The sequence below is a fragment of the Nelusetta ayraudi genome, unplaced genomic scaffold (assembly GCF_046127955.1).
Source record: "Nelusetta ayraudi isolate G7.1 ecotype Tasmania unplaced genomic scaffold, CSIRO-AGI_Nayr_v1 ptg000097l, whole genome shotgun sequence".
NCBI classification, from domain to species: Eukaryota; Metazoa; Chordata; class Actinopteri; order Tetraodontiformes; family Monacanthidae; genus Nelusetta; species Nelusetta ayraudi.
Window position 1 is genome coordinate 2179826 of NW_027466147.1, and position 25133 is coordinate 2204958.

At 47.3% G+C, this 25133-nt stretch overlaps 1 protein-coding gene across 2 annotated transcripts in view; it reads left to right on the forward strand.

Annotated features, from left to right (window-relative positions):
- The window catches only part of pcgf3 (polycomb group ring finger 3), a 35992-nt gene that overhangs the window by 4773 nt on the left and 6086 nt on the right, over positions 1–25133 (forward strand). For both annotated transcript variants that reach the window (XM_076047992.1, XM_076047991.1), the window contains exons 2-8: positions 11424–11533; positions 15523–15640; positions 17423–17519; positions 18721–18776; positions 18873–18980; positions 21076–21164; positions 24491–24628. In XM_076047992.1, coding sequence (XP_075904107.1) covers positions 11519–11533; positions 15523–15640; positions 17423–17519; positions 18721–18776; positions 18873–18980; positions 21076–21164; positions 24491–24628 — 621 coding nt within the window. In that variant the 5' untranslated portion in view covers positions 11424–11518. The remainder of the gene's footprint in view (positions 1–11423; positions 11534–15522; positions 15641–17422; positions 17520–18720; positions 18777–18872; positions 18981–21075; positions 21165–24490; positions 24629–25133) is intronic.

Genomic DNA, 25133 nt, shown 5'->3' on the forward strand with positions numbered 1-25133 from the left:
ATGTCATGGTGTGTGACAGGTTTAGGTTGTGCGGCTCGAAGCCGTTTGATTCGCCTCCTTGTTGACATTTCAGACAAAGCGTCCGTTCGACAGACACAAAGCCAGTTTTTGGTGGCAATGAGCATCAGACGGCAGTCGGCGAACAGCTGTGACAAGACAGGATTTCTCCGTTGTTTGCCTTCGAATCGGACGCCCTCCCTGTTCTGTTCTGTTCTGACAGTCTCTGGGTTTTTCAAGGAGAGTGAGCTTTCGGAACGCTCGCCAGACTCACTTTGCCTGCCGGTTCATCTGAGGACACTGGGTGTGTGTCTGTGTGTGTCTGTGTGTGGATGCTGCGAGCTGTCTCCTCGCCGCTCCGCTTGACGCAACCTTCCCTCTGGCAGCCATGTTGAATGTCTCAATTTGCGGCTGTTTTTCTGAAACTCGGACCTGTCCATCTGAGCTCGTGCCAGCTCTCGGCACCAGTTTCAGGGTCGTCGCCGATGGTTCCAGGAGAGACTGCGATCGATGCCTTGTAAAGCAGCTGCCCTGTTTCCCAGAGGTTGTCGCTGGCTGCAGTTTTTCGAGTGTGGTATTTCAAAGATTGAATTTAAAATATTTATTGACTATAATTTGTCTTTAAACCCATGTTGGGGAAACCAAGAGAAAATTGCGTCGTGAGTTGAGTGAATCGTTAGCCTAGTGAAAACACGCAGTTGCCGACAAGTTGTTTTTTTTGCTTGATTTCTCTGAGGCAGTCGCTCTCATAAATCACCCTGTGTCTTCGCTCCCCGTCCAATCAGTGGCCTGCACTGTGGTGACGTAACATTTTTGGCTCGACTCTGCTGACGAGGAATCCCGACCGAGTAGGTTCCGCAATAGTCCCCTGGTGCCAGGTACTCCCACCTAACAGAAGCTTAAAAACCAAGCAAGGCCCCGTGAAGACTTTGCATGTTGTCCAGGTTCAACAGGTTCCTTCCAGATTTTCCAGTCTCTCTCCCCCCCACCCCTCCACAGTCCAAGACTCGCTTGTCAGGTCAATGGGTGATAGAAAATTGCCGGGAGGTTGTAGGTCAAACCCTTGTTAGGCAAATAAACGAGACAACCAGCTCAGTGAATATTTAGCGGTTTGTCTGCTGCCGCAGTAACAGGTCGGCGAAGGTCTACGTATGCACCACTTCCTCTGAAAGTAGCAGAGCGATGCCTGACTGACACTGTGGTTCAGTGTCACTGTCAGTCCGCCGAGCCCAGAACAGCCTTGGGAAAGGAACTTCAGCAGGGCAGGATGAGAGAAGTACTCACATGCTTGCCGTGTACTTAAGCTCGGTTGGTACAGTAATTGGATAATAACCATCATCTCCGGATTTGGGCGCCCATGTCTTCGCTGTCTTTGTGGTCAGAACCAGAGAAGCCAGATTGTGGCTGACAAAACCATCCGGGGTTGAGCACTGCAAGACAACACAGTCACTACAGGGTTTGGCACCTCAGCTTTCGAAGATTAAATGTTAATACAGTGTGTCAATGCATCTTATTTTGTAAAGCAAAAGTGCCGCTGATGATCTTTTTTTTAAAAAAAAATGCTACATCTCTTCTTGAAATACACGTTTCAACCTGAGGACAAAGCAAGTCATTGATCTTATCTGGTCTCCTTGAAAGAAAAGTTATCCCAGACTGCTGTGGCTGTTTCAAAAAGTTTCCCTTGCGTCTCCTCGGCTCCATGGTTCCTACTTGAAAGGTTTGATGCGTCCACAACCTTCCCGCTCTCCAGCGAATCCACCTCTTCTTGCAGCCTCTGGTGTTTTTATCTGAGCGGCCATCGGAGCTTCAGACTTACGAGGTCCAAAACGCGCTAAAGATTTTTCTCTGTGCTTTGTGTGTGTGTCGAGTTTCATGGCTTGACACTGCGAATTGAGAGGCCGCCAGGTTTGAATGAACACGCTGACGCCGGACATCTGATTGTTTTAGCAGGAATTAAAGATTCACCTCGAACTGATGCACGCTGCAAGTGACGATTCTTTGGTCATTACTGCGTAGCCTGGCCAGTGAAAAACAAAGGATCTCAAGTCAATCATGTGATTGTAATACTTTGTGATTTAATGCAAAATGTCTTTGTCAGCAGTTTACTGTCTGTATGGTCTTTAGCAAAAAACCACTGTCCTCCCTGACTCGTGCTCATCCGAGTTCAGGGAAACTTGTTTGGCGAAAACCCAGCGTTTAGGGTGACTGAAGGTCTGGGAGTGTCTCGCAGAAGCTTTCAAGTTAACGAATTGATCACATGTTAATGTCCCTCGCAGGGCTGTTTGAACAAACCAAGGCGACTCTGAAGTGATTCACTTGCTGAACAGTTGGTCCGTAATAATAGAAACCCGAGCAGCCTGTTATTTCATAATGTCCTGCATTGTGTCTGCAGTTCAGACTTGTGCGCAGGCATTTTTTTTTTTAATCTGCCGAAACACATTCAAGATTCCCTTTATCCGATGAAAACTATCCTGCCCGGCAACCGCTTGTTGTGTTGCACAGGATCATTTTGGTGCATATCAGAGGTGTGTGTGTGTGTGTGTGTGTGTGTGTGTGTTGAGCCTCAGGACTCACTATTACAAAGAGGAAACATCCGGTTCAAAATCAAACTGTGACACCGAAGCTAATTGAAGCGATGCTGGTGGGGTGAACGTTTTCTACCGCGAGCAGCAAGTTTCTGCCGTAATTATTGAAGTAGGAAATCTTTACAGAATGAGATTAGAGTTGGACTCCGGACACTCTGAACAACAACAACAACAACCTCTAACTCGCCCCTTAATGAGAAAGCTATCTGCGGTTTGCCGAGTCGATGCTGGTGCTGCGGCTCTTAGCGACACCTTGATAAGTTCTTGCGCCTGTTTTCCTTCCCCCTGGAAACCTCTGCATGGATCGAGGCCATCGCCGTGGGTAGTCGGCCGAGTGCGGACCCCAACTGCACCTGCACCTGCACCTGTGTTTGGTCTCGGGTCGCTGCTCTAGTTGCCCGAGGCCACAGCTGCCGTGTTTCTCCACCTTCTCGGCTCTCTCCTTCTGCACGTGCCGCAAGGTCACCGTCGAGCGTCTCTCCGGCCGCGCGGCACAAGTGCAGCGCACCGGCGGCGCCGTGTGTTCAGTCGCCAGCACTGAGGATAAAAGAGGCAGGTCGGTTTCTTCCTAGCACTGACCCATTAGCCGCCGCTGCCTAATTAAAGTGCCATTTGGCCACCTGCTGACGGTCCCAGTGATGGTAATCATGGAGATGGATGGAAGGTTCTCAGTACATCTTGAGAAATCAAAGCCAAATAACGCAGTTGAACTCAATCCAGGATCAGTCGCTGTGTTTTTTTTTTATTATTATCCTTTTGATTTATTTGTACCGGTCTGTCTTTGCTGGCTGCTTGTTTCACCATCGCTCTGCCTCACAGTGTACACCGGACATCAGCCAATGAGACTATAGCTGCGTTTCAATTTCCCCTAAAATTGTGCAAAACCTAGTTATTGCAATAAAGACCTGGTATTGGATAAACTGGGTTTTTACGTGAGGTGGTTTTTCAGACGTATCCATGTAAAGGTATATCGCAAAACGTATGGCTTTTATTTTGCAAAAAACTGCAATGGAAACGCAGCCTCTCATAGACTATTTGCCACTACATGTTTTTAGGGTCATGCAATGCCGTGCTCGTTAGCGTGACCTCAAATAGCGGCTCCACCCAATCAAACCTTTTGAGGCCGTTTCCTCGGTGATAATGTCCAACAAAGCGGGTTTGACTCACGCATCCGTAAAAGTTCACGCGGCAGAAGTTGAAATTTTTTTTTTACATTTTTTAGTTTTACATTTAGCTGTTCAATTGTAGTTCATCGCAGGCAACAGAGCACAGCCCTCTAGGGCTGGGTGCCTGGGTAGCATTTGTACTTGCACTGACCGAAATGCAGAATCAACCCAGCTTTCGGTGCCAAATTCCGTCACCCGAGAAAGTGAATCGTAGCATCTGCGAACCAGCAGTTATTTGTCCTACGCGTCTTCTGAAGTTGATGATTGGCTTTGACATGACAGAGGCGTGAACTACTTGCAGACGTTGCAAACGCTTGTTTACGGTTAGGGTGAAAATTGGCGACATAGCGTCATGCCAAACAAGTCTAAAGTGTGGCTTCACTTCGGTAAGGTGGAGCAAAACAGAATGCAACATTTAACAGACAGTAAACAGATTTTTGGGAGATTTGATTCACCGGTAAAGTAGAAAATAAAAGCTCTGTTTTGTATAAGTTCCGTGTTTTTTTTTGTGTTGTTCAAATTGTTTTTTTTTTATGATTTTATAAAAACTCAGATAACTAAAAAATAAAATTAAAAAAAAGAATTGTTCTGGAGACCAAGGTATGGAAATTGGCATCGTGTGAAAATAATGAGCCATGCACTGGGCCTGGGCTCTACTGGAACTCGCAGACATAGCGATGAGTTAATAATTCTGACTTTTCGCGTCGCCTTGTGCTGCTGAGTTTCACTGGGTTTTGATAGTCGCACGTCATGTGTGTGAGAGTGTGTCTGTGTGTGTGTGTGTGAGAGTGTGTGTTCCCTGCACAGTAAGACCACCATAATGGTGCCTTCTCTCCAGAACTCCCAGGGATGTGGACAATGAGCCCATTTGGTGTCGCTAGAAGCATGTGGCCTTTATTGGAAACATTCATCCAGCGCGCCCGGCGAGCCCGCTGCGTTCTCCAGCGTTTGTGTTTCCGCGCCGGCGACTCTCTCGCACGCCGGTGGTATGTGCGCTGAGTTGTCTAGTAATGGAAAGAAACGCGAAAAGTCTTTTCTTTCCCTCGTCTCTCCCGTTGGGATCAGTTTCACTCGTCCTCTCCTCAGCTGACTGAAAACTTAATGTGGAGAATTACAACCAGCGCTGTTCCACACACCCTCCCCTACTCCCGCTTTTTTGTTTTATCTTTCTACAAGAGCTCCTTGTAATCCTTTCCTAAGAGCAGCACATCCCACTTTAACACAAAAACCATGTTTAGCAGAGAGAGCGGCCCTTCTTTCAAACTCAAAAGTCTAATCCTTTGCTTGTTGTTGGATCTGTTGGAACCTGCGTTATCCCGCCTGAAGGCCGGCGGTGGCGGCGGCGCAACACGCAGAGTCTGTCCTCCCCTGGCGTCTTTAATCAGAGGTCATCAGGCCTGGTGATCGGCAGCGGGACACGTCTGGCCTTCGCAGATACTCCTCTCCCTCGCCCGGCGCTGAAGTTTGAAACAGCAAGAACACTCTACAGCAGGCATGGGCAAGCTATGGCCCGGGGGGGCATATACGGCCTGTTAAGCTGTTTAATCCGGACCTGAAATAATAATATTTAATAGTAAGTCATGGAATAGCTGTATTTCATCCATTTTTTTCAGTGTTTTAAGGGTCATTTCAATAAAGAGCTGAATATTGTGGGGCTTCAAAGACACAGATTTTGTCGTAATGCTTTTGTTCATTTTCAATACACATTAAAGCACACGTTGTTCTCCTATGGGGTGGGTCACCAAAACACAGCATCCATCCGCTGCTGCTCCGACCCCTCTGTCAAGTTTTAGAACCCATTGTGGCCCCACAAGTCAGAGAGTTTGCCCAGCCCTGTTCTGTAGACTCTACGATGCTACAGAGACACTGAGTCACAGAGAGTTCAGGTTTAGTAAATGGTTTCTGCAACAGATGTGGGTCGTGACCCAAAAGTGGGTGGGGAAGCTGCTTTGATTGGCTTGTGGCTCTGTGTGCAGTTTCCCTTTTTTTTTTTTTTTTTTTGAAATGAATTTCAAAATGTATATATTTTTATATAATGTTTTGCTTATATGCGGATTGTGACTGGATGAAGGCAATTCTGTCTTGTTGCCCTATTTTTCAATTTTTGAGTGCTGTGGAATAAATGTGGCCCCTGAGATTCCCAGCAGGTGAGAACCACTGCTCTAAAATTTTCATTTTGCTATGAAGAAAAATGATCCCCTCGGATTTTTAGAACGCACGCCGCCGCCTCTGCCAACATGACGGCTAAATGAGCCAATTTTGCTGTTGAGTATGGACATTTACGCCCTCGTCGAGTGACAAATCACTCTTAAAATGTTTCACCTGCGTCGTCGTTCCACCTTCGGAACATAAATAAATAACAGTTACGGTTGTTTGCCGTTGATAAATAATAGCAAGTCAACAAGTGCCATTTTTTTTCATCAGGCATCGGCCGCGGCTGTTAAATCCAGCATTAAGTGGGAGACGTTTGTTGCCTTTAAACCGTGATGGGAAGGTGTACATCATCAAGCCCAGGTACTTGCAGCTATTAAAGACGTCGTTAGCAGCACTGGCAGCAGAGGCAGCAGAGGCAGTTTGCACCGCTGCTCCCCGGGAGGCGTTTTCACACATTAGCTTCGCTGACTTCATTCCTGGCCCTCTTTCACCCCGACTCGGAGCTTAATTGTTTTGAGTGTTGCAGCTTTTTGGCAGCTCGTCGCGCCTCCTGGCTGGTTGCTGCCGGCTGCCTGCCTGCTACCTCTCTTTGCTCGATTGTCTCGTCTGCAAGCCTCTCTGAACCCGAGCTGGAGGATTGAGGACCATCAAACTGTAATAGGAGGAAGCAATAACGTGTGTGTGTCTTGTACGTGGGTGTGTGGGGTTGAGTGTTTAAATTAGTGGTCGGTTGCTGTCTGTGTGGCTTGTTGTGTGTGTTTTGAAGCGAAGCCAGAGCCTGCACGACAAGCGGCGTGCTCGCCTCCTGCCTCCGTCCACTGATGCAGCCCCTCAGTGTCCTTCAGTCCAGCTGGCAGCCGATTCGCACTGAGGCCAAACACTCCAGGACCCACAAGCCGGACAACAGGGGCTCTTTGAGATGCCTCTGTGTGTGTGTGTGTGTCTGTGTGTGTGAGCAAGCGGGCCAGTTGTTCAGCTCACTGTCGACCACAAACGCTGTTAATCTGAAGGCACGGCTGCATTTTGTGTGTGTGTGTGTGTGTGTGTGTGTGCGTGTGCGTGTGCGTGTGCGTGTGCGTGTGCGTGTGCGTGTGCGTGTGCGCGTGCGCGTGCGCGTGCGCGTGTGCGTGCGCGTGCGCGTGTGTCGCTTGCAACACAGTGTTGTCGCCGAGCCAAGCCGTAAATGATAATCTGTGAATGACAGGCAGTTAGCAGAGACACAGGAAGCAGGGCAAGAGCACGACTTGTGAAGAAGAGGAGAATCTTCAGCCGCATTTCCGTTACAGTTTTTTCTGCAAAATAAAAAAAAAAAAGCGATATTTCTAAAAATTTCGACAAAGTACAATTGCGATTTGCAGGTGTTTTTCCATTGAATGGTGTGAAGCGCATAAGCCGTAATTCTCGTAAAATCCCCACTTTGAGGAGGATGGAGGTACAAAACATGACTGGCTGTTATATTTTTCTCTTTAAAAATATAAAGTATTAAAAAAGACGGATTAGCAAAGAAAAAAAAAGGCTCAGTTTTATCACACGGTGGTTTCGTTCATTTAATACACATACACGTTTAATGCTGCGATGGTAAAATTAAATCTGTTGAGCTTCAAATGTGGTGTTTTTGTACCTCAGAGTTGAAATGTTCACCTTGTGTCACTCATCTACTGCTGTGTGACGGCTCATCCATGCACGGAGCCAACATATGAAAAACATCAAACCCAGATTTTTGGCCAGCAGGTTGATCTGCCTCACGCAGAGGAAATCAACCCCAGTCGACTGAATGAAATTTGAGGCGACGAGTTGATCCTCTTATTTAGAGCAACAACTTGGCGCAACGGCTCACCGGCACTGTGACAGGCAGCCTGCTGTAATGGAGCGGGTCTGAGTCTTGTAGAGTCACGTGACGGAGTCATCAGGGAACTGCAGTCCAGATGTGATTCTGGTCCAAGTGGAACATGGTGGAGGCGGTGTTCTGTGATCCTCCTGTCGAGAGAATCGTCGGCGCGGACGCGTCGGCGATCACTTTGGTTTTTTCCACAGTTGCTCTCTTGTGGTCTTGATGAACCTTGAAAATTAATCTGTGTCCAAACTGTGTGTGTAAGCTGTTTTAGTATTTATTTAATCAGTGCTTTCACACACACATTAAATACCTTTATTTTTTTTACTAGAAAACTGCGGTACAGCTTTTGTAGAACTTTGTGACTAAAGTCAGAGCGACTGGTTTGGGGTGTGTGTGTGTGTGTGTGTGTGTGTGTGTGTGTGTGTGTGTGTGTGTGTGTGTGTGTGTGTGTGTGTGTGTGTGTGTGTGTGTGTGTGTGTGTGTGTGTGTGTGTGTGTGTGTGTGTGTGTGTGTGTGTGTGTGTGTGTGTCGGTTTCTGCCCGACAGGTTTGGCTGGGAGGAGGAGGAGGAGGAGGATGCGTGATGATGAGCCCACAGTCACACTCTTGAGTCATCACAGGCTCTCTGTTGACCGCACATACACTTTGAACTCTCATGATGGCACATATGCTCTCTGAGCGTGGCCCGCCACGCGTCAGCCAACTGTTGTGGGCAATTGCAGATGTAGGCGTAGGGCTTTCGCAGCCAAAGAGTTGATGGCTCTGCGTCACTTTTTAAACATCCGTTGTCTTTTTACGATGCAGAATACAGTGGAAGTTCTGCGTGAAAACCTACAAAGAATTGACACTGGGACATCAGAGGTTCAGTGCAGTTTACTGCTGTCACGTGACGGCTGTCAGAATCATAATCAGCCTGCTGAGGAGTCAACGAGGTCGTCGGTCAAACAGAAAAGCCAAGTTGTGACTCCAAAACTTCATCTTTTTTCCCCGCGGATGTGAAAGTCCACACGAGTCGCTGGCTCCACTTGCTGGTTTTGTGTGTATTTGCTGCGGGGTGCTTTGGCAGCTCCCCGGACTTCTGTCACTGTGGGCTAGGGCGGCGCACCTGTCGCCTGGCGCACAAACAAGAACAGTGTTGTTGACAGAAAGTGCCAGGAACCAGCAGCTGATTGGAGGACATGATCAGTGCCGCAGGTGGTGGTAGAACAAAGAGACGAGAGGTGAAGGTGAAGAACTGACGATAGCTTTGAAGGCATGCTTAGGGTGATTAGATGTATAATTAATAGATAAAGCATTTATTGTGATTACTGTGTACACTCAATGGGCCTGATGTAATGAAGGTTTGCGCGTGATAAGTCATTAGACGTGCTAATTAATGACAAAGCTGACCTACTAACGAGGCAGAATGAGGGTTGCGCCCGTGACCTGAAGCGCTTTTAGCTCAATGAATATGTAAACACAGGTGTTCCTGAAAGAATGCACAAAATACCGCGTGGAGAAAATCCAAATAGATTGCTGAGCGGCCACATTTTGATTTACCGAGACGGAAACTGACTGCGGCCCGTAAGTTTTGTGTTTTTATTTAGCACGTTTGAACGGCAGGTGCTGCACTCTTTGGTTACATGCAGGAACCAACAGGGTCTCCGGGTTGCCGTCGGGGCTTCTTATCCAATCACAGGATGCGTACGGTACGTGTGAACGTCAGCCTAAAGCAGCTAGCTGGTCTTGCAACAATGGAACAAGTGGATATTATATAATGTGAAAAGAAAAAAAAAGACTATGGAGAGTAGCTTTATCATATTATTTATGGTAAAATGTAATATCTAAGTATGGTGAGGCCAGCAGAGGAGGTCCTGCAGGCCCTGACGGCTCACCACCACTCACCACACCTGCTTGCAATGGCTATCTGGGAAAGCTATTGACAGCATGCAAACGCTCCTGAGTTTACCTCGTGTGCGCCAGAGTGTAAACTGGACCTCGGCTCGGCTCAAAAAATGAAGAAGAAAAAAATGACATCACCAAGCAGTTGCCCAGACGTCACCGGGCGATAACATCTGTGCAAGATGCTGTGTGTGGCAGCCTGTCCTCAACAGACCCGCCGACACACTTGGCCTCAGTTGACGAACTGGGCTAATTTCACGGTCTGACGAACAGGCGGAGGCGGGGACCCGGCAGACTTTTTGACGTCAAGCGTGCGTGTTTGTTTATGTGCGATGCGAGGAGGGACGGAGCGGCGGTGGGCGTTGGCCTGGCCCCCCCCCCGTTGCGACTGCGGTGGTGGGACTCCTGCAGCTCGGTTTCTCCGCTGGTCGGAAGTCTGTTCCCCTTCGCCGAGGACGGGGAACGACTTCACAGCGCCAGAAAGCTTGTGGTGCAGCTCCGGGTTGATCCCTCTGGCCAGAGCTTCAAGCGTTTGTTGGTGGCAGAGCAGAGTTGTACCGCTGCAGCCGACTCAGGACGGCTTCTGTCCAGTGCGTAGTTCCTGTAGAGCAGGGGTAGAAAAACTCTGAGACTGGTGGGCCACAATGGGCTCTAACACATTTGACGGAGGGGGCCGGAGCAGGAGTGTTTTGGTGAAGCGCCTCATAGGAGAAAAAAGTATGGTGGGATATGTAGAAAACCTGTTTTAATGTCAATTAAAAATGAACACACAGCAAAGTTACAACTAAATGTGTCTTTGAAGCCCAACGGTATTTAGCTCTTTGTCACTTAAAACACTGAAAAAATGGATGAAATAGTTACTTTATGGACTTGTCCAGGGTGTGACCCTGCCTTCGCTGGGAGAGGCTCCAGCAGACCCCCGTGACCCTGAATAGGAATAAGCGGGTATAGAAGATGAATGAATGGATGAGTTATTTTATGACTTACTTACAGAGTAGAGTCTTGTAGAGTCTCAGGTTCCAGGCACCACCGTGGTGTTTCTGCAATGATCGAAAGCCTCCCTGGCCTGCTGTCATTCTGAAACACCCGCCCAGTCGAGCCGCCTTCCTAATGAATGTCTCACTCTGATGGCTTCTCTCACAAGAGCCTACAGTCAAGCTGTGAAAACTCAATTCATTGCACCGTTTAAGGGCCACTTAATGTGTAGTGGTGTGCGTATCCGTCCAAATGGATACCAATGCTGGTACCTGTGTTGAAATGTTGTCTGTCTTTCTATCTATCATAATATTACCATGATGTTTATACTGCAGTGTTGTCCATTAAGTTGGCATAATTGTTTTCCCCCGTCTTCTGAAAAGATTATGGTGAAAAATGTGACTGGAGGGCAAACTTTCTGATGTCTTCTTCCGTAAAGGTGCGAAAGGCCTTGAATGGTGCAAATCCATCCTGTGGCTTTTTCCATTTACCTCTGTAAGGCCTGAATTCTCTACTGTGTTTCACTACTTCTATTCACAGGGAAACGAATCACAACAACACTTGAAGGTCGTGAAAATTAATTACAGAGTTTACAATTATCTGCACCGTATCGTGTCGACAATACCGGCTGTGTATTCATTTAGTGTCGGATCAATGCCAACGCCTTTAAAAATACATGTGTGTTCATTCACGAGTCAAAGGTTATATGCAATGTTGGAGACCAAAGAGATGCAAATATTTAGTGGACTTGATGGGATTTAAAAGCTGTGGGTAGGCTCTCCAGGTTCGACCGGTGCTAACCGCTTTGCTCTCCCTCCTTCTCTCCTCGCAGGCTCCGATGAGACGCTGTCCATGATGAGGAGCTAACACTGTGGGCCGCACCAGCGCAGGAAGAGACGTGGCTGCTGCAACATCCACAATCGACGCATGGCGGTATTAGGGGTGAGCACAACTTCCTGTTTTGCCAGGCACCGAGGGGGGTGGGGGAGCGGGGGAGGGGACGATCGGCGAGGAGCCCCTGCCATTGTTGTCTGTCAGCCTCGAGAGGAGAAAGTCAAACGTGTTGCCAGCAGCATTTTCTTTTTCACACACAGCCGCAGGGAATGGAAGTGTTTTTTTTTCTTTTGAAAGGTATTTTTTTCTGCCTTATGCGAAACAATCAAGCAAAGCGGGAGACACTTTGACCCGTTGGAAGCTGAAGAGAGAGCGAGAGAGAGGAAGGACGAGTCAGCTGATGGGAGTGAACTCTTCACACTGGAGTTTAAATTTAGTGGAATGCAAGAGAATACCGTCTGGCGCATATACAGCCAGCAGAGGCACATTTGTATTTTCTCAGGGAGGCTCGAACTGCCTCTATTTCGGTTTGTCTGTTATTTCATTCACTGTTGCTTTGATTGGGGATAGGTGGGGGGGGTGAAACTGCACACCGCAAAGCAAAAAAAAAAATCCATCACGAGCTGAAAAAAAAAAACTTGATTTGTGTAAAAGCGACCTTGGGAAAAAAGTCTCAGAAAATCGCAAAAAAAGTCATTGATGGCGCAGCCGTGCTTGAGTCTGGGTTTGAACCCACAAAGCTTTTTAACTCTCATCTTACAGAATGTTGCAAAAGGTTTTGTTGAAACAGCGTTGACCGCAAACAAAGAGAGCTTCCTCTAATCTGCGTTGTGAAGTCGTCGTGCTGGCTTGAAGCTGCGTTGGTCTTTGTTGGAAACGAAATCAATCGTCCAGCTGACGTCCGGGAAGTTTTCCATCTTCCCCCGGATGTTGCTTTTGCAAGTGGAGTCGAGGATTTTAATCACAACTTGGTAAATTGCTGAAATCCTCTCTCCCATCTTCCCTTGTGACGTCACTACGCCCCGTTAACGCCCCAGCCTGGTTTGCTCTGATGATTCATAACTGAATGCGGTCTGTGCCACTCTGGTTACGGCAATCAGGTGGAATCCTCTCAGAAATACAGCTGGAGGTATTTTATTCTCAGACTCTTCAACGTGGAGTTGGAATCCACAGTTTGGAGTGGAGGTGATGGATGCCCAGGTGGTCTTGCTTTCGCACAACCTGAGACAAGATGTGTTTCTCTGACACTGTGAGACGTTCAATGTGAAAGCGAGTGGAGGAGAAGCAGACAGCCGACGGTCTCGCCGACACCGCGGGGCTGTCTGACTGGCTGCATCAAAACAAACTGAAGAAGAAAAAAAAACACTCAGACATTCTGTTTGATTATTTAAAAAGCTGCTCCTAATAGCGGAGGGTAAATATTCTTTTTAAACTGCAGCTGTTTATGCAGAGCAGCTCCCCCCATCTGGGTTGCCCTCGTGAACAAAAGCCATTGACAGGAGTTTTAGTCAGAGCTCCGTTCGAAGTGTTGCGATCGAGCTCTGCTGCAAGACAGTGGGACAGAAACTCCCCAAGGCCTCACTGATGCCCTCCTGTTGCCCCTGGCAATTGAAACGCTGTGCAGAAACTGGATGCTTGCAGTCACATGCGGCGTTTCCATGACCTCTAGAATTGTGCGAAACCTAAATATCGCAATAAAAGACGCTCGCTCTCATGAGGTGGATTTTCAGACGTATTAATGTAGGGGTGAATCGCAAAAGGGTCATGGAAACATTTCTTTCGCATTTACACGTCGGCGGACATGACGTATGTGGTCACGTGACCAGTTCACTTCAAGTGAACCCCCCCCCCTCCCCCAAACATTGCCAGCAAACAAACAAAAGTAAACGGAAATCTCGTCCTGCGGGTTTTACGAGAATCGCGGCTTAAGAGCTTCACACTGTTCAATGGAAACGCCTGCAAATCGCAATTGTACTTTGTCGGAATTTTAGAAATATTGCTTTTATTTCCGCGGGAAAACGGAAAATGGAAACACAGCTACAGGCACTATGCGTGTGCAAAAACAATGTTTTCTATGCAAATGTTTGCTTGCCGCGCACGTCCTGTGTACTGTTGGCCTCACGCTGGGATATTAAAATGTACCAGCACGCTCACAATACTCTCTGTGTGTGTGTGTGTGTGTGTGTGTGTGTGTGTGTGTGTGTGTGTGTGTGTGTGTGTGTGTGTGTGTGTGTGTGTGTGTGTGTGTGTGTGTGTGTGTGTGTGTGTGTGTGTGTGCGCACGGACTGTGCGATCCGCGCGTCTTCAGGCTGTCGGTCGTCGTGTCTGAATTGCGATTTTTTTCTTTTCCTTTCTCGCAATATAAATACGTGGGTGTTTGTGTTGGAAGGCAGGTGGCGCGGCATCACCGGTCAGCTCGAGGCAGCCGCCACCTGTCGCCTCTCTGCCCATGAAGGCAGCCGCTAGGATGTTTTAGCTTAATGGAGAATTAAGGCTGATTGAAAAACACTCGGGGAACCTGAACGATCCAGCTGCTGTTGGTGAGGTTCTAATTAGCCAGTGGCTACTGAGAAAGTCACATCTCTGCATTTGATGTTTGGGACCCAGAGAGTGGTCAGGAGAGGAGGTTGTTGGTTTTGGGTCAACAAAAAGGTGAAGTGGAAAAAGCATCAGAACGTATTCTAGTATTTCCACATTTGTTTTAGTTTTTTCGTGCCTAAGCATGTTTACATATTTTATTTATTACTAAATTAAATGAATGCAATGAAATAAAACGAAAAAACTAGAACTAGAAATCAAAAGGAATGAAAGGAAGGAAATTATTTTCCCTTCATCCTGTGTTCCAGGAAAATTATTTCCTCAAAGCAACGTAGCAGGAAAAGAAGCCTCACTGTCTGAACTAACGCCACACGAGGGGGAACAGCGCTCCAAGAACAACAACACCCACACCAACCCAAAGGAGGAACTACTGTAGTTCCCGGCGCCGCCGACGTTAGTTCCTAATATCGCACCGACACAGCCGCAAATGCGCCCTACTTTTAACCGATTCGAAGGATACACCGCTACTGTCCTCCGCGTCCTTCTGTATCCCAGAATGCTTTGTGTGCTGCTGCAAAGCATTCTGGGATCCTGGGAAGTCAGCTGGAATTGCAGCATCTACTTGCAAAGACACAACATATAAATAGAAGTATTCAAATTTCACATCAAATGTTCAGTTTTTAACGTCGAGTTTTTACCAATTTGAACATCCAACGACATGGTTGGATGGCGAACCAATGGTTGGCTTGATGCTATGTAAACGTCACTTCCGGGGTTGGCCAGCAGGAGGGAACGGCGGTGACGCAACCAGGAAATACGCCGAAGGCTGGACCGTCCCGGGTGGTTACCGGGGAGGCAGGGTTTGGTTCGTCCTTCTCGGCCGGGTCCTTCGGAGGACGCTTCCTTCCGACGGATGCAGACTCTGAATTGAGACGCAGCCAGAGTCTCTCTGACTGCACTCACATCACAGCCGAAACATCAAGCAGCCTGCAGGGGGAGAGCTGAGGAGTTTTCTTCAAACAGACCCTTGAAAGAAAATGTCATGCAGCAGGAGCCCCGCTAACTCCACCCGGCCGGCTGGCGGGCGGACGTGATGGCCGACTCGCTCTTTTGAACGCGAGGAGACGAGACGAAAACAAAAACGGCGACGGCCCGCTAGCGCAGGAAGAACAGAGGCTCCAGACGTCACGTGTCTTTATGACGGCGATGACGGCCGCCAGCAGTTCAATGAAGACTCATTGACGTGGATGCTGCAGCAGTGTTTTGGCAGCCGGTTGATCTTTACAGGAAGTAACGATTGGCTCGCTTGCATCAGCAATGAAAGGAAGCACCGAGATATTGAAAGGTGCAACGTTGTGGTTACGAGCTGCTGTGTGCGGCGGCAGTCTCGCTACTGTCTCACCGTCCAATCAGATTTGCCCTGGACACCCCTCTGGCTCCGCCTCTGCAAGAATTGCCTGTTAAAAAAAAAAAAAAAAAAAATCCAACATCCGTCTGAATGAATGTTTTGTATTTTTCTGATCAAACCTCTTAACTTCTCCTTTTCCCTCCTGCTGCAGAACCCCGACATGCTGACGAGGAAGATTAAACTCTGTCACATCAACGCCCACATCACATGTCGCCTGTGTGAGGGCTACCTGATCGACGCCACCACCGTCACAGAGTGCTTGCACACCTGTAGGTTCCCCACCCGCCTCCTGTCTGACCTCCTCTCCTCTTGCTGCACGCAGACTTGTTGACCTCATGCATCCATCAGACATTGACACAATGGAGGGAAACCTGCGGTTCGTCTTGGCAACAAAGGGTTTTACTGCCCGCGAGAGGTTAATCGCGGTATTACACGTGAAGTATCACTGACACAGATTGCAGGGTGATGGATTTCAGACAAGTACAGACTCTTGTTCATATTTAGGGAACTAACTATTGAATGTTTTAAAATATATTTATTTTTTGTTGCTGTTTTAAATGTTTCTTTGTAGACAAATCACAAAAAGGACTAAACAAAACAAAACAAAACACTTTGCTTGTTTACATGTTGAAAAAGCTTTCAGATCTAAATCAGGTCTCTGCTGCAGCCGTCTTTATTTTATTTTTTTTTATACCAGACTTGGCTGAAAGAGTCGAAGTTCACTGCATTTAGAGCGTTGTTTTACAACCGCTGTGTCGCAGTGAAATAATATCAGGTGTGCCGTGAAAAATGATCCAATTTAGTTAATTGGTCTAAAAAAAAGAAAAGAAAATTCCTTTGTGGAGTGACTGTGCTCAATTCTTCCCAGGATATCAGCTTGGTGTGCATCTAAACAGGCCCAGGTTTCACGCTGACTAAGTATAAATAAAGGTTCAGGGTAGCTTCATTGTCAATACTACAAAATATGTAAACATATGCAGAGCATTTATATTTTGTTACTCGGAAAGGAGAGCAAGAGAGTAAAAGTACTAAAAAAAAAAATGTAGAAAGCTACGTCAGTGTAAAGCAAATAATGAGTAAGCGTGCAAAATACAAATCAATCTAGAAATACAAGAGACGATATGACCATTATTTGGCCAAAAAGTCATTTTATTTAGTCATCTTTTTATTGGTGGTTTACCATGGGATTTTTTTCCATGTAAAAAATGTGCCATTGCTGAAAAAAGGTCGAAAAACACTGACTTAGGAGAGTCAATTTGTCTTTGGACAACCCATTTTATGTACTTCCCCATCTGTCCATTGGAGGGAGCCTTTCCCCCACAAATGCGTGCATCTCTGCCATCCTGAAACCTCAGGAAGTGGGGAAAAAAAAGAAAAGAACAGGAACGGGGTCTCCCTCGACGGGGAGACAAAGAGATTCGCGTCACGTCACCACTGCAGCTGTTCTGAAGCACAACAGCTCCGCTGCAGTGGAACATGTCAGCTGCAGGCTGAGCAGCAGGGCCACAGGTTCTGATCCATCCCGCAGGGGTTTTATTTGGAATAAAAAGGCTGTTCAGAGGTTAAAAGGTCAAAGGATGCAGCAGTCGTAGGATTGCCTGCCAACAACAAATAGTAAAATCTTGCGTACCTGCTTGAATATCGTCAAATCAGAAATGACGCGCGGACCGCAGTTTGTTCTGAAGAGCCACTGAGGAGGTTCTGCCAGATTTGGCTGAGCAAAAATATCAACATTTACATTGATTTTCTTTGAATACAAAAAAAAAAAATACAATTTGCAGTTAAATGTGGGCCCGTTATTATTGTTGTTTACGTCCTGATCTGTCGGTTCTGATCCGGGAAGTTTAGAACTCCGGCACCGCCCACTACTTGTTCTAATACAATAGCCGCATAAAAACAGCAGGTGTCAATCTTCATCTGTGACCCTGTTTGTTTCGCCGTCATGACCGCGTATGTATATGCGCGTGCATATAAATGTTATAAATATGTATATAAATGTGTGTGTGTGTGTGTGTGTGTCTGTGTGTGTGTGTCTGTGTGTGTGTGTCCAGTCTGCAGAAGCTGTCTAGTGAAATACTTGGAGGAGAACAACACGTGTCCCACATGTAGGATTGTTATTCATCAGAGCCATCCACTGCAGTATATCGGGTGAGTGGGGGAGCTGCCGACACACACGCACACACGCACACACACACACACACACACACACACACACACACACACACACACACACAAACACACACACACACAGCCGGCCCAGCCTTCGCCTCCTCACGCACATCTTATTAATGCACAAACATCAACTCTTTAGTTCAGCTGCCGCTGCCGTCTACATCCTGGCGCTCCTCACTGTGAAGGAAACTCCCCATTTTAAACACAATTAGCCGTTATCGCAGCTGTTTTTGTTGTCGTCTCATTTCTTCTGTCGGAGATTAGAGTCGACGGGAAACGATCTGCAATGATCTGAGGCGGCAGAACAAGTCGGCGGATTAAAAGCCATCTGTTCGCCGGGACGAGTGATCAGAGAGAATTTTGGGGCTGAACTAAAACTCACACTGAGACTGAGACGTCTCCTCACGGGGGGAGATGCAGAAATTATTCTGGTTCTGCAGAACGTGAGTGAGGCGTTCAGTCCCGTTTCTGGGCTTAATGTGGAAAATTAATATTAGCCAAAAATACTCGAAGCCTCTTAATTTATTTTATCATCTAAATTTCCAGAACTGACTGTGAAAATTCGGTAAAATTAAATGAAACAACAATTACTGGTAGGAATTAAATACATTTCTTTCTATACTAAGCTGAAACCGCCAGCTCTGACCAGCAGGGGGCAGTGTTTTTCCTTCTTGCGCGTCCCTTCGCAGCACCAGTGCAGCGTCGCTCACTCAGTGGGCTGAGGAAGACGGCGGTTTTGTGTTCACTGTGGAGCCTCGGAGCCGAGCAGCACAGAGAGCCTGCATTAGTTTAAATTAAATACAGTTATTTATTTTTTTGTTGCATAATCAGCGTTTTGTTTTTTTTCATTTATGAAGAGTCGCTTTGTAATCAGAAGGTTGAACTCTCACAGATCAGCTATAGTAGGCCAGCAGGAGCAGGGGGTGGAGCCACAGGTGTGGTTCTGGTGCAACAGGCCACCATGGTAGCAGCAGAAACATGCTGTTACCAACTGCCTGCATTGGTAAATAAATGATGAGGTCGGCTTGTGCTGATTAACATTGAAAGCATCCTCTGCTTTTTCATACACACTCTGCCTGTGATTTCCCAGATTCTAAAAACAAATCTCCCATCAGGATCATCAGGTGGAAAACGCACAACCTCAGAATGAGACTGATGACTTTGTCCTTCTTTGCAGCCATGACAGAACAATGCAAGACATTGTCTACAAGTTGGTCCCGGGACTCCAAGAGGGTGAGTGTCAGTCTACGTAATGCACGCAAAGCGTTGCGGAAGGTGATGCAGAGCTGTGATTTATTCATTTTCTCTCGGCCTTGTGTCGCCCTGCAGCGGAGATAAAGAAGCAGAGGGAGTTCTACCAGAAGTTGGGCATGGAGGTTCCTGGCGACATCAAGGGAGAGCTGAACAACATGAAGACTCATCTGGATCAGCGCAACGGTACGTTCCGCCGCTCACTGAGACCTCCCGGATTGGCTCCGCCCTCCGAGAGTCGCTGTCTGAACGTGTGGAAGGTCCGACAAAGCGTCGATTTTAGCTGGAGGATGACAACAGAGGGCTAAATACGGCGGAAAGCCTTCGGCGATTCTGCGAGTCCTCTACGACGACTGGACCAAGTGAACACATTTCAAATAGGACGTTTTATTGTTTTTTTTTCTCCAATCACCGCACTAGAATCGTGCGGGCGTGACGTACGGAGTCACATGATCAGTTCACTTGAAGTGAAAACGCCGCCTTGTGTTTGTACAGAGGAGGAGGTGGAATATTTTTTACAAGCATTATGGAGACGCACCCAATGACAAATTAAGTTAACCATTACAGTTTGAATTTCAAGTCGTGAAGTCGGAGGAACTCCAGTGACCCTCAGAATTCCAAACACTGGAGTGAAAGTGGCTCATTATTTACGTCTATGGGGCCACTGAGTCTGCGGGAACGCTTCCCTCTGAGACGCAGCATCAGGCGAACTCGCCCGCTGCACTAATGTGAGACACACACGAAAGCGTCACAAATGAGTTTGCATCTGACAGACATCTTCACACCAATTTGACCCAAGTCTTAATGAGAATTAGTGCGTCTTGCATGGTTTTAAACACACTTGCTGCTGGTTAACGGGGGAAACGGACGCTCCTCATTAGCCGTTAGCTTGGGAAGACGAAGCAGAGAGACCACGGCGACGACAGGCCACGCTGTGCCGAGCCGCATTACACCTTGATTAAGGGCTCATTTATCCACGATCGACGAAACCGCAAACAAGAGGTCCCAGCGGCCAGGGTGGAGTCGTGGAGGTGGAGGAGCCTCGGTCGGAGCCTCGGTCGGAGCCAGGAGCTCCTGCGTAAGCAATCAGCCCAGCCCAACCAAGTGGAGACAATCAGCACCGAGGTGCTCCTGGCGACCTCTGACCTCTGCTGGCGAGTCTCACTGGGACTGCTGACACTTAAAGTGGCCGGAGAGCCGCTGAGCACAATCCTCCTTCTGTGTGAACCAGTGTGTACACACACACACACACACACACACACACACACACACACACACACACACACTGTGACAGGCACGCAGAGTGATATTACATTTACTGCATCCAGGAAGAGGAGACTCAATTTCTTGTGTTTTTCCTCCTGTCCAAGGCTACAGAAAAGCAATACCTACCTGTGTCACTGCACCGCCGTTCTGCCTCTGATAACTAAGTTTCATATCTGAAAATCCAATATCGCCGCAGTGTCTCAGCCAGCGCGGAGGAAAAAACAAAGCTCCACCTGAGCTGGACAACTGCTTTATGGATTTTTTTTTCTTCCTTTTTAGAAGAAAAAAAGAAGAAAAATGTACAGCGCCAGTTCTTGCTTTTATTGTTTTGGGGCTGGCAGGATTTTTAGTGCGGGACGAACATTATTTAACCCAGGTGAGGAAGAGCAGGTGAGCTGTGAGTGATGATGGAGCGGCGCTGGTTTCCCCGATTTAAAGACCCGGTGTTCTTCATTGGTGTCTTCTAACAGTCATAAAACATCTGCCAGGGAGCTCCAAAGACGTGAGGCTGCCGTGACTTTTATTTTGAAGATTCGCTGATCCTTGCGTTTGGTGTCGTACAGGGGTTTACTTTTGGTCAGATCATCAAATCTTGCATTGCGTCCATCCTGTTTTCCACCTGTCACTCAGTCACCGCCAGTCGAAGCGATGGTTCCGACCAGACGTCTCATCCGCGGGTTTGATCCGATCCTGGACGACCCAGAGGTCGGCCTGGAGGAGCCCGCTGGCCCCCCCCCCGGGGGCGTGCGTGTTGTTAAAGGACGCTTCGGCTCCCTGCGACATGTAATTGTCTGATTAAAGGAGGCCAGCAGGAGGCGGTTTGGATGTTTGACGCTCTAGCGGCTCCCAGGACGCCGTTCTTAAACCTGCAGAACACAAACACTCCCCTCTGAGTCTCTGAACTGCGATCGGTCCAAACACATTGAAGCTGCGAAGCTGTGATCTTTGCTTTTTTTTTTCTCTTTCCAACATGGCTGCTCACTGCTCTCTCCCCCCCCCGTGTCTTTGTGCGCAGGCGATGCCAAATCAGATGAAACGGCCAATAAGGAGGCAGGGGAGGAGAAACCAGAGGAGGACAACGACTACCACCGCAGTGACGAGCAGGTACGACCTTGACGGGACGCTCGCCAGGCCTCTTATGCAAAGGGGGGAAGGCTGCAGACGTTCACCGGAAATAATAAAACTCAGTCACAGCTGTCTTGGAGGACAATGTTTTTTTTTTATGATTTAGGCCCAAAAATATCTTCTTTTTTTTATCCCACTAATTTAATTTGTGCAAAAAAATTCCTCATCTTTGATTGACATGACAACAGTAAACTCCTCTTAAATGTTGCGGACCAGTGGAATCAAAGCCGTGCCGGTGCTCACACACCACCGCACTGCACTGCACTGCAGGGCAAGGCACCGGCATTTATCAAGGCCAAGGCAAAAAGGAAAATTGCACCGCATTACAAATGGGTTTATCTGTGAGCTGCGATTAGAGGCAGCTAATTTAACCAAATAATTGCGGGTTTTATATATCGGTTAGTCGAGGAAACAAAGAGCGAGGAGAAAAATAATGCCGGCCATAATTGCGGGTGCAGTCGCCGTCGTCAAAGGCTGCGCATCAATTGTTGCCGCGGTAAAAAAAATAAAATAAAAGCCACGGCGGTTTACAATTACCGGCCGCTGTGCTGCTGGGTTTGTGCGTCGGCGCCGCTCTGCTGAACACGTTTCTGACCGAACCTTTTTATTTAAATTTTATTTATATTCTGGCTCACTCGCAAGTGCTACGAAATGTTTTTTTTTTTTTAAATCAATAATGCAGAGGGAATTATCGAAGCACAGGACTGACACCAAGCGTTGCACCAACTGCAGGAAAAACAGGATTCCTATATATACATACATATATATATATATATATATATATATATATATATATATATATATATATATATATATATATATATGTATATATATATATATATATATATATATATATATATATATATATATATATATATATACATGTGTATATGCACAGCTAGAGGAACAGGCAGGGCAACGTAAATGCGAAAAAAAGAAAGAAAATTCTAACATTGACAAATGCGCAAGTCAAAGAAAACAATAATAAAATGGTGAGGGACGGTCAAAGAATTATTATATATATAGAAACAGAAGTCGCATCACACGGTTTGATAATGGTGTGACAGCGGCCAGAAGCAAAAGCAGATTCTTTGTGGGAAAGTTTGGCAGCGAGATGAAGGAACTGCGCCAAGAAAACACAAAACAATCCGCTGCTACGACGACTCGCTCGCTCCAGCCCTCTCTCTCTCTCTCCCTCTCTCTCTCTCTCTCTCTCTCTCTCTCTCTCTCTCTCTCTCTCTCTCTCTCTCCCTCTCTCTGCACAATAACAAGCAGCGCACCGGTGTAATCCTGATGGATAATAATCCTGTTGCTCGTCTCTAGAAAACTGCCGACAGGAGCTTCATTAAAACTCTCCGTGTTTCCGTCTTTGCACGAGATTAGAATTCAGCGTTCCCGTCGCTGCAGCTCATCCCGTTCTCGTGTTTGTTTTGCTCGTGTGCCTGTTTGGCTGCCGGCTGCTTCCTGCGTTTGGTTTCCTTCCTGTATTTACACAAGAGAACAAACTTTAATGGGAGATAATCCCTGAACCGTGAGCGGCTTGCGTCGAGTTTCCACACAAGCTTGAAGTCAGATTGTTAGTGGTGAAACTTTGCAAGGCTGCAGCCGTTGCTGCTTGGGTTTCAAGTGACCGGTCGTTAAAAGCTCTAATCTGATCTCGAAATCTAGTCTAGAGTTCAGTTCAGTCGGTGGCACCAGGGGGCGCTAACGGCAACAAACCAGGCCCAGACTGACTCACCGGAGCTCTTTAGTCCAGTGATTCTGGGGCAATACATTTGTAGCACCGACTGAAATTCTACAATCCTATGGAATATCGAAAAATGAATCATCTCCCATTTGTCAAATTTCCATATCCGAAAAAATAAATATTATAAAATAATAATTTTGCATGCGATTGTCAAGAACTAAAGTCGCTGGCGATTGGCTTTCACATAAGTATTATATTATTTAGCTATTCTTATTGGCTCCACTTCATTAAGGTGGATCAAAGTAAAGCAACATTTATGCCAAGGATGAAGCGGCAAAGGACGGGAATACAGATTCTGAGGAAATCGTACTTTGAATCACCAGTGAAATGGAAAAATACGTCTTGTGCTGTAATGGCAATGAATTATTATTAAAACATCAGACATTGAAAAAGTGCGATTGCGGAGCGGGTATGGAAGACAAAAGTATCGAAACTGACATTTGATCAAAACATTTTGAATGGTACCCAGCCCTAGGAAGTGTGGAACCAGCCCCGCTGCTCTAAACCCCAAGTCGCCGCCGTCGTCTTCAGAGAACTTGGAGGGGGCGGCGCTGCTCTGAACGACTTATCGCAGCTTAAATTCCCGTCTGACCTGCTGACGATGCCGTCGAACAAACTCCCCCTCGGCGTTTGCGTGAAATCATCCCAATTCGCTGCAGCTTTTTTGGGCCCAGGCAGCATCTGCCGGTGCGTTTAGCGGCAGCGCGGCTCACCACCCCGGCTTAATAGCGAAGCAATGAAGCCGCGGCGGAGCGGCTGTGGAGGCGTTGCGGCGCTCTCTCGCCGCCGGGAAGCAGATGTGTCGCGCCGCTGCTCTCAGTTTGCCGGAGTTGCCCGTTGTTCCGGAATGAAGTTCGTGGGAATAATCTGTAGATGTGCTGGGGTTCAGAGACGGAGGTCTGCGCACACATTTAAGCGCACAGATTGTCTGTTTTAGTGTCCTGTAAGCACCCAACTGGTTGACTCCACACTGCAGCTGCACTGCTGAAATCTCTCAATTTCCCGCTCATCTATTGGCCTTCTACAAGTTGTCTTTTTTTTTGTTGCTATTGTTCAGGATTCCATTGCCAAGTCAGCGTCACGTTAAAAGCAGCCTTTCACGTCAGAGAAAGTCATGCGGTTTGCAAATGCCATTATTCAGACATGAAAAAGTCGTGGAATCTGTTTGTTGTACCCTTATGGAGGCTTCGCGTCTCGCGTCTCCAACAATACTACGGCTCGGTGAACACAATAAGCCGACTAGCTGCGCCTTTGTAGTTCATAAGGTAGTTGGCAGAGGTTCACACATATTTTAAACTAGGATAAAGTTGCAGGCCAACATTGATATTTATTGAAAAAAAATCTTCCTCCAGATATAACAGTGAACCTTTTTATATTGACCCAAACAAGTTTCGCTTCAACTTGAATATGGAAAAAAAAGCAAAGCGTAATACTACACAATAAATAGCTTCAAACTAAAAAAAACAACTTTTTGTTTACAACCCAAATGTTTTTTTTTGGAATTGTGAGATTTGGGCTACGGCGACTGAACCCCGCGTGTCTCCTCCCCCACCATCAGGTCAGCATATGCCTGGAGTGCAACAGCAGCAAACTGCGGGGCCTGAAACGCAAGTGGATCCGCTGCTCGGCGCAGGCCACCGTCCTGCACCTCAAGAAGTTCATCGCCAAAAAGCTCAACCTGACGTCATTCAACGAGGTAAACGTCGCCACTGCACCTCCACCAAAATAAGGTTGTTGTTTTTTTTGTGTTAGATGACTGACTCATACACTCACACACACACTCACACACACACACAAGGCCTGTTTTAGGTATATTTAGCAGAAAACATGGCATGATGATATGATTTCCCTGTTGTTGTTGTTGTTGTTGTTGTTGGGTTGCCATGTTTTGGAGCAGCGGGAGGGACGGTGGGCGACGTGTCGACGAATCATCGCGGCCGCCTTCATCTCCTTTTTTTTCCTCCCCGGTACCTTTTTATAAACTGGTTGTCAGAGAGACGAGTCAACCCGGGCCTTTTGTCGGCTCCGTCTGTTTGAATTGCGATCCAGCTTTTAGAGCGATGAGACAGGAGCTGCTCGCTCCTGCTGATAAAATCCCCTGCTGCGGCGGCGGCGGCAGCAGCAGTGACCTCTCTTCGACCTTCCAAAAGGCGAGGAGAAGAAGAAGAAACATTCTGATTCTTTTCTACCGTGCGAGGGTG